We start from the raw sequence: 10465 nt of genomic DNA, 5'->3' as shown, positions 1-10465 counted from the left end.
AGGGTTGGCCATAAGGAGTTGACCCCATATAAACAATTTCCTGGAAAGTCCTCAGCTACAACGTATCCAAAATCTCCAACATCTGACAGACGAGGAAAGGCAATGCTTTTTTGTACGGTGTGGTGACCTTTGGTAACCTTTGGAGGTCACAGGGTTGATCATAGGGAGTTGGCCCCATATAAACAATTGATCATGGGGTCCTCAGCTACAACATATCCAAAAATCACCCAAATCGGACAGACGAGGAAATGCAATGCTTTTTGTATGGTGTCCTTTGGAAATTTATTGTTTGTAAAAACAAAATATTTTTATTTAAAAAAAAAATGAGTATTTACAATATCCTTCAATTTCCTGGAGTCACTGTAAACTGTTTGAGGAGATGGGAAGTACTTGCACATCGAATTGTGTTGGGTATCAAGGGGGAATTGCTGACAAAACTTGTAGAACTACGTGATAAGTCGCGATAGTTTTGGATCAGAAAACCGAGTATGCAGAAAAGATGTGCGATGAGGCATTTCTGCTGAAGCTTACTTATTTGGCTGATATATTTTCGAAACTAAATGAACTTAATCTCTACTTGCAAGGCACAGAAGTAGCCGACATATTTGCAGTTCATGATAAAATTGGAGATTTCATAAGGAAACTTGTTTTATGGAAAAGTAACGTTGAAAATGACAATTATAACTATTTCGAAACATCTCAAACGTTCGTGATCGAAAATGAAGTGAACCCAGAGGATTCCGTAATTTCTGGAATATCCGCACGTTTGGAGGCATTGAAAGAAAATTTTGAATGTTACTTCCTTGAAAATATGGAAAAGTGTAAGAAACAGAATTGGATTGCAAACCTGTTTGTCAGTGGCATTTCAATTGGAATATCAGTGAAGGCAGATGAGGAACTAATCGACCTATCTCAAGATAGCTCACTCCGTATCAATTTCAACCCTAAAAAACTGGCACTGTTTTGGCTGTCTGTTCAGCAAACCTATCCACAACTTTTTACTGAAGCTTTGAAGGTGCTACTTCAGTTTAGCTCTTCCTATTTATGTGAAGCAGGTTATCAGCGATGGCGAGGAGCAAGACTAAACACAGAAACCAACTGCAAGCGTGCAATTCCTTGCGCCTGAAAGTACCAACGTGGATATCAATGCAGTTATTAATAAATATCGAGAACAAGCACATGCATCGCATGCGCCTCATTATGAATAGTAGTACAAAGATAGCGCACCTTTTCTTAATCATGTTGGGTTGAAAAGTAAAAATAGTTGATTGAAAAGTATTTATTCTTTCTCAACAGTGACGCTACATAGGACGAGGCCTATAGTTTAAAGTAAAAATGTCACATTTCGTGACATTTTCGGTTTTCAGTTCTTTGGAAAATCAACTATCTGCAAATCGTTTTTTGGTTTCGGTTTTTAAAATCAAAATCGATTTTCGGTTTTGCAAACTGAAACCGATTTTCGATTTCAAAAACTGAAACTGATACTCGACTTTGAAAAGCGAATCCGGTGTTTTGATTTCAAAAACTCGAAATAGATTTTTAGGTTTTGGAAACCGAAACTAACTTTAATAAATATAATAATATCGAAATAATAAATATCTCTGTAATAAATATCGAAATTAATATGGAAAGGTTTCAAAAGCCAAAAATAACTGGCTATTTGGGCATATCTCTATCACAAAAATGCTTTCACGCAAATAGGGTGATCGAATTAGGGAGAATGGTATTCCTTTTCTCTCAATTTCTTTAAGATTTCAATTCTCCTAGTTTTCGAATCATTTCCTATATAGCTAGGGTTCGAAACGAGAAATGTCAAACGCTAGCGCTTGTACACTCCGCATCAAAAAAATTGCGACACCTAACGCCGTGCAATTAGGCCACCCAATATACACCTTCTTATCCCATAATCGTGTCAGGTAAAGAGACCCCCTCTCTCCTCCTTTCTTCTCTCCCATACTAAAATTAGCTAACAACATGAGCGCAATTCTGATTTCAAACTACACATGTATTACTTTCGATAAAATGAAATAACAAAACCGAGACGAAACAAGATTCATAAGATGTATGGAGAAATTGACACACAATGAAACATTGAAACCAATGGATTTTTATTACACAGAGCTTCAGAAATGAGGCAGAGAGAGAGAGAGAGAGAGAGAAGGCGAGAAAAGAAGAAAATAAAACGGAGAACAGATAAAAATGTGAAATTTTAACGTAGTAAGAAAACAACCTAACATTATAAAGTTCCGTTTCCAGAAATCCAACAGTAATACAGAAATAACGTTTGTTTTCACATATTTTTTCAGACCTATTCGAATATATAGAGGATGCTTTAAACATTAATTATGTCACTTTCATAATGGATAGCATACTCAATTTCCAACAGAACTGTATATCTCCGAGAAACATCTAGGATAATGTCAAAAGTTTAACACACATGCTTTGTTTCCGCGTGGTTCGATTGCAAATTCGGTAATGTTCATTGGACGTACAGATCCAAAATAAATTCTAATATACCCAGTAGATAGCGTTGGTCATATTCTCCATTTCAGACTACTAATGCAAACTGAAAAAAAAAAGAAAGAAAGAAAGAAAGAAAGAAAGAAAGAAATTGAAGAATGCTATTTTACTGCTAAATTTCTATCAGAAATACCCTATATTAAAAATAGAAACTGTATCGTAATGAAAAGTTACAAATGTTCGAAAGCAAAAGTTTATGTTACTCATAAATGTAGCACGTTTCAAATTTCAACATGAATACAACACAATGAATTATAGGATGGAAACAAATTTTATGTCGAACTAGTATAAATAAAATTATGTTTTCAAATAACCAAAGAGGCCATTTTCTAGTCTTTTCCGAAGATTTATCTGTTCCGAACATCCAGCATTGATTTAATCTCTTCCGGATATAACGTTATTTGCACATATATAATGAACACGTTAAGAGCTCAAATGGATCATCGTGTCAGTCGGATGATGTAGACCACCACTGGGTCGAGGACCCAAATCCGTAGTGACCCGGTAATTCGACTGAGACTCGGTAACCCAGAGGATAAAAAAGATATTTTACTTATTTCTGTGCGTTTAAACAGTATTTGTGTCAGATATGACTAGGACTGGAGATGTTATCTCCAGAGCACGAAAAACACGACGGCGAAGTTCCTAGTTAATTAAATTCTCCAGACCAGGTATATCGAACTCTTGCTCCGTTTTAACTTTGGAACATGTAGTGCGTATGTGCTTGAGAGAGAGGGGGGAGAAGTGAAAGATGCAAAGACAAGATAGGAAAACGTCAAGAAAGAGAGAGAGGGAGGGGAACGAATATAAATATGAAACATACTTATCACTGCAGTGTATGATGTAGAACGGACACACTGTTTACTCAAATTATCGCCAGTGATGCTTTGTAAGTTCTCCATCAGAAGATAAATCTCTGTTTGCAGCCAAGATTTTCCATGTGGAAGTCTAGCACACTACCACTACACCACCGATTGCTTTAGTCTAACTTTGTTTAAGAAATGATGTAATGTTTCTTTCTGAGAACGATAACACTAAAAGTGTATACTGCAGATCAATGATGTCTTTGGAATGTCCTGCTAATTCCCTTGCCCTTTCCCAACCAACATTCGTAAATCGTTTCTATCATGACACAGGTGTTTGCTTCCAGATTCTTATGTATTGCTTGTCCAGTATGATAAGTCGATTCTTCACAATCATTTTGTAGAAAAATAACTTTGGGGTGAACAGGATTTGAAACCTATATTAGATAGCTGTATTATTTACAAAGTCATTACGTTACCTTTACACTATTGGGCCACCTGAAATTACAAGCCAAACATTACTTAGTTGAACCCTGATCTTTGGAACGAAACGGCTTCTTCCTGTAACGTTATTTGCACTAAAGTGCACAGCAAATTTCATTTATTCGACGGCCTAGAGAGAAATTAATGCCCACAAGGAAAGCATACAATCCACGAAAAAATAGAGAAATAAAACATATTTTGCAGTAATTTCGCCGTGCAAGTTCAAAAGTACGCATAATAATAATAATAATAATAATAATAATAATAATAATAATAATAATAATAATAATAATAATAATAATAATAATAATAATAATAACCTATATTATAAAATTATAACTACGTTTGTGGCTCCTAATCTCTTGAACCAGCCAACCGATCTCGATCAAACTTTCAACATAGATAAGGTTTGGATCTGGGACGACTTTTATCATTTCATCACTATTGAACCACCCGACCGATCTTGATTAAATTTTCAACATAGATGAAGTTCGGGCCTAAGGTGGTATTTTGTCTATTTACTTTGATTATATATCTTAGGGTTGAGGAGAAAGAGGAGTTAAAAAGAATAAATAAAACTTGATAACTCGTGAAACAAAGGATCAATCTCGATCAAATTTTTAACATAGATGAGGTTCGGACCTGAGATGATTTTTATCGTTTCACTTTCACGGGAGAACTTGGGGAGGGAAATGGGAGAGGGAGATACATAAAAATAAATAAAACTTAATTACTCTTGAACCATCAAACAAATCTCGATCAAATTTTCAATTCAGTAGACACCTGTCCTTATAATGAAATTACTATAACTAAACTCGAGCCTAACCTAACCTAACCTATCTTGTCTTATTTCATATATCCTAGTTAACCTAATCCTATTCCTTAAACCTAATCTAATCTGGTTTGAAACATTGTATTGTTTAACATACTAGCTTAGTTATACAGGGTGTTTCAAAAACAACACCGACAACGTTTGGGAAGTGATTCCTGACACCAAGATAAGACAGAAAGTATAGACTAACCTGGATGCACAAATGCTTCCTTTCGGAGTTACCGGCTGCCGAAAACATGAAAAAAATGAACTTTTAAGGTACATAGCTCAAAAACTAGGGGACCTACCGTAGTCAGGTCAAGACTTCACTTAGGAACTAATATGCTTTATCCAAAAATCCATGTTTCAGAATCCTAAGGTACTCACGTAACAATTTTATAAAGGCAGTTTGGCTACGGGCATATAAATTGAAGTTCTCAGCAACTACCCGTATAAACATTGTTGCGGAAGTACCAGCACGGGAAAAGCTTTCTACTTTTCGTAACGCCGAAACAAGTTGAGAAGCGGTAGTGCAGAGAAGTATTAAACCGTTCGTGCACGAAATAGCTTTTAACTGATGGAAATTGTGGAGGACCGCTGCAGGAAGTGCTGGAAGCTTTGAAGTAACTAATATTCCAAACTAATATTCCATATAGAGCGCAACCTTATCGATCACGTTTATGAATAGCGAAAGGTGCGAGAAAATTGCTATTGATTTGTAATTAGAAAGTGTCATCGTGATAGAGTAGTGCAAAACGGTGAGTATCAGGTGAGAGGTGTTACGGTTGTAAAACTTCCAACAAATAACGATGTTGTGCTGTGTCGAAGGCTTTTCAGATTCACAGAGATACTTTTATTTAATTCTCTAGTCTAATCCCTTTCTTTTCATTCCACGTCTCTTATGAATTTCTCCAGCTGCCTTTTCGTTCCCTTTCATATTCCCAAACAGTCATCTACATAACGGCAAAAAGAAGCAATCTTTCTCCTCCTCTTTCTATAGTCTCCTCCCATCGATTCATTATTATATCTGATAGTACTGGACTCAAACAAGGTCCTGTATTAAGTCCTTTCATTTTAACAGTCCTGTCTCTGATTATACAGTATTCATTCTTCCACAATGCCTCTAATACTTTCCTTACTTTTTTTCTGTCCCAATTTTCTATTTTCTTTTCACCCATTTCCTCTTCCATTATTCTCAATATTTAATTTCTCTTAAGGTTCGGGAACATACTCTTAGCTAAGTAATACAGTAATCTCCTTTCTTCTCCTTAATTAATCTATCATCCTCTTAACCTCTTGCTCATTCTCTACTCTCCTACTTTCCTGTCCTTCTCTGACTGCCTCGGCTATCCTCTTAATCATTTTCTCCAACGGTTCTAACATATTATTCCTGGAGTTAAGCACCAGCCTCAACTTCACTACTTCTTTGTGGATTTTTGCAAATGCTTTCATCCTAGGTAACTTCTTCTCTCACTAACCTCTTGAACCCTTTCTTTCTGCAGACCTCTCTCACTATCCTCTTGAACTCTTTCTTTTTGCAGACTTCTGTAATCTTTTTCTTTATCTCTTCTTCTTGTCATTCTTCCGCCACATCTTTATATGTTTCGTCTTTCAGATCTCCAAGTTTTTCTTCATACCATACTTTATCCATCACAACTATAGGACCCCCTTTGTCTGCCTGTACCACTACTATGTTCTTTCTCGTTCTTATCCTTTTCATTCCCATTTTCTCTTTGCCATTAAGATTGCCCCTTTGACTTCTTGATTTGTCATTTACTATGTTTACTAGTTTACTCCGAATTCTGTCCCTATCTTCTTCATCTATCCCTGAAGTGCTTCCTCTATGCCATAAACCCCATCTTCCTTATTCACCTCTTCTTTGGCTACTCTGAATTTATATCCTTAAAAAATTGTTTCTCTTCTTCAGTAATCTTAATATTTCCTATGATCACTATTCTTTTCTCATATATTGTCTCTCCTTGTTTCCAGACTATTCTTTACCTTTCTCTCTTAATCTTAATCTTTACCTAAGAATAGCGTGGGAAGGAGCAGAGGTCATAGAAGTAGAGAACAGAACATTGGTGAGAAAATGGAAAGAAGCTAAAAAGTGAAAATGAAACACACAAGTGTTACTTTTTAATAAAGGGACAGAGCCTAATTACAAGTTGATCTCCGGCGTGTATATAAGAGATAACCAACTCCCAAGCAGCCAGAAGGAGTGGAAGTCTGATGAAGACACAGTTATTGTGTTAAAACTGTTACGTGATTGTGTGTGTGTGTGTTTTTTTACATGTTATCACATAGCCTTGCTCAGTGTGTTATTGTGTTTTAGTACAATACTGAAACAAGGCGTGATAGAATAATTATAAGTAATGAGTAATACCCTTTTTTATGGGAGCTGCACTTCATTTAACATAGGAGGAGATTGTCTGTATTTCGGAGAGAATGATGGGCACCACTAAAGAAGTGCATTATTGTACGGATAAGCCGATGGGATATTAGTAAGGAAAGGGGGAGATACTAAAGTATCAGTCGCGGGTAATAAATAGAACGCCGTGTAATATTCCTGAAATTAAGCGTACAGCATGTCTTTAATAGTCACGTTCTGTCCGGCAGAGGTGGCTACATGAGAGATAAACTGATGTTGGCGATTGAGACGTACAAGACGAGGACTCAGAGACAAACCATTCAGTCGTCCCGTCTTTGATATCAATGCTCAAGGATTGGGTGTGCTGCACCTATTTTAATGGGTGCTTAACATAATTGGACCATATTGTAAATGCTATTTGGTTAGTTCTATAGTTTATATAGAACAGTGTAGAGAAATTCGTGCAATTCAGGATAGTATTGACGATGCAATTCTCCATGCCTTGAAAGAAAGTGTGAAATTGGGGTTTTATATAGAGGTAGATCGTACAAGCGCGCAACCTCGTGTCTAGCTAGCAGTAAATAAACACTGAACATGGTCGACGATTACAGAATGTAAAAGTTGACTGTTTAATTTCCAATAACTTCGACCATACAATTTTGGAAGCAAGCATACCATCTTAATACCTGCATATAGGTAGTTTGTGAAGCAGGCTTGGTATAGCTCTATATCAAATAATCTACTTAGGAGGCTCACCGAGAGATAACGAGCGAACCAACTCGAACTGATTTGAAAGTAAAATTATGATTCTTATGAAAATTAAGCCAACCTCTTATAAGCACAAGGGTACATATGTGTAATGAAACATAAAAATGCTGGAGATGGATATTATTCATCACTCGTGTCTTAAGAAAACATCTGGCAATTCATGTCTCCAAAGAAACAAAATTGGATATCGTGTAATAAGTAGGATTTTAACAACTTCTTTCCATAAAAGCGTTAGCGGGCCATACATTTATTTATATCTGAGGGCCTGTAGACAGCCAAAATACATACCGTAAGACGGGGTTACTTTGCACATCAGAGATTACTTTGCACAAAATATGAAAAGAGTTTCACAGTTCTCTGTCGGCAAAATCATGAATAGTAAAGAGGAAGTTTCAACTGCCACCGTAAGATAGAACATCTAACTGTATTTTGGCTATAATGTTGGCAGTTAACATCAGTTCTAATTACCGGAAGGGTTCATTGTTGTAGAGGTGTGGAAAGCAGTCACTGTAAAGGCCGCCAAAATTTGAAAGACATCACGCACAAGATTTTCCGTCAGAGTTAAGTCAGTTTCGTAGAATACTATTGTGTATAATGGGACTTTGATGCAATAGTTGAAATTGAAATGTGAAACGTTTTAAAGTCATAAAAAAATAAAACTAGAAGAAGGCAGTTTCAGGCTCTACTCGAGTTTACTTTGCACCGGTCCAAAATATCACTTAGATAGGAAATTATTACTACTGGAACCTCCTGCATTCTAAATTTAGGCAAATTTTCTATTTAGGAAGATGCCGGAATGAATTTATTGTTGGGAAATAAATTATGAACAGTGGTGGATCCAGAAAAGTAGTTTGAAAGAGGCTGCACTCACAAAGACTTCGGTTTTTTTTTTTTTTTTTTTTTTTTTTTTAGAAATTACTAGATTTGAGGGGTGCTTGCAGCTTATACGCATAGGATTGACATTAGATGTTTTTTTTTTTTAAAAAAAAAAAAAGAAATCATGCAATTTGGTTGGGCTTTAGCCTGAAAGTTCCAAACCCGTAAATCTTCCACTGATTGCGGTTGGGATGATATTCTTGGATATAAAGAGCAACCAAGGCAAATCAGTTCACGGAGACTCTTTCTGTTCTTGCATTGTCACTTTTATGGGACATACCAAACTATCAGAACGTGGTTCCTATGTCGGCACCAGAAAATACATAATTTTCTTTACAAATATCGGTAATTCAAACTAAGTACTGATATCAGTACCATCATTCTAATATCAATATTTGTAGACTGCATGCAGATTTGTGTAGAAAATAAAATGTATACGTACTGAAGGGAAAACATTGCACAGAAACGTTATGTTCGTATGTCGAACATACTTTTTTGTCTTATGGGGTTACTTTGCACCAAAGTTTATATTTCAATAACTATGGTCATACTGAATGTTTACTTATGAACTGACACTAATGTTTTCCTTATATATCTAGTTATTATATGTTTAAAATACATTGTTCTAAATCATTACGTTTGTAAGTTACATGCGGTTTTCTTTAAAATTGCTTAAATCTTGTGCAAAGTATTTCATAAATAACACATCGAATGGCTCGCCCTAACGTCAGGCTCCATTTGTGAGTGGCGTCGAGGCCCCTTCTGAAAAGTAAAGCAGTACTAAATGACGGGGGCGCAATACTGACAATGGCAGTATAATTAGACACAAAGGATAAATCTGGATCATTTATCTCTTACACAGGGGTGCCCACAAGGGGGGGACTATGACGCAAACTGCGTCATTGAAATATTTGGGGGGGGTTAAAAATCTATATAAATACGTTTGAGGGGGTGTAAAAATTAATCGAAAAGTTTTTTTTTCATGGAAGAACACCTATTAATAGACAATTGCGGGGGGTGCGTCATGGGCATAAGGGGGGCACCACTGTCTTACAAGCAATATACTTCAGCGTCATGAATCGATATGAAGCGCCCTATAGCTGTTTATTAGGTAGGTTGCATATAGAATTAATATTTAAAGTCATGTACGGACGGTAGTTGACCCTAGCTAGCATTAGATAAAACACAAGAAATGTACCCGAAAGATGAATGTGTACCCTACAAAACCGTAAAAATTTCCAAAGAACATACCTGCAAGTAGGCCTCGCCCACAAAATAACATATAAATCTAAGAAATAGGATAAACACCATAGATATTTTTGACCATATGGAAAAAATGATATACCGGTATACTGAATTGTACCATGTACACAAAACCAGAAACTTTACGAAGGTAGGTAAACATCGTGACTACCTAAGCAGAAGGAATGCAAAAGTGCATTACTGTCCTACATAATCATGTAACACGAGTCAGAAGCAATACACAAGAATAGCGCACAGCCGGTGACTAAGAGACGACACAAATAAAACCAATGGATTCTTGCCACAATCGCTATTCCACAAGGTCAGCCGTTTGGAGGTCACTCACATTTTCTCGTTCATTTGGTTTACATTTTTCACGTGTTTCACTGATAAGATAGGCGAAAACTGTGGGTATCATCACTGAAGACGTCAGCTTTCAGAAACACTCCTGGACGAAGCACTAAGTCTTTGGTCGCGTCATGTTTATTAGGAATAAAACTCGTCACCGGCTTGTGTGGTACGACTGTTAAATATGAAGCGATGAGAGTGGTGTATCTGTAGAAACCACGGGGGAGGTATCCCTTCATTCAAAAC

General features: G+C 36.4%; 1 protein-coding gene across 1 annotated transcript; it reads left to right on the top strand.

The window, feature by feature from the left end:
* Positions 1 to 499: 499 nt before the first annotated feature.
* On the top strand, positions 500 to 1126 carry LOC145665327 (zinc finger BED domain-containing protein 5-like). The gene has a single exon (XM_081732627.1). The coding sequence runs from the start codon at positions 500 to 502 to the stop codon at positions 1124 to 1126; it is 627 nt and encodes a 208-aa protein (XP_081588753.1).
* The last annotated feature ends 9339 nt before the right edge of the window (positions 1127 to 10465 follow it).

This window comes from Thermobia domestica, chromosome 11 (assembly GCF_964235325.1).
Source record: "Thermobia domestica chromosome 11, izTheDome1.hap1.1, whole genome shotgun sequence".
NCBI classification, from domain to species: domain Eukaryota; kingdom Metazoa; phylum Arthropoda; class Insecta; order Zygentoma; family Lepismatidae; genus Thermobia; species Thermobia domestica.
This window is presented reverse-complemented; position numbering and strand designations above follow the sequence as displayed.

Coding starts and splice junctions, on each gene's coding strand:
- LOC145665327 (XM_081732627.1), top strand. CDS start 500: ATGTGCGATGAGGCATTTCTGCTGAAGCTTACTTATTTGGCTGATATA.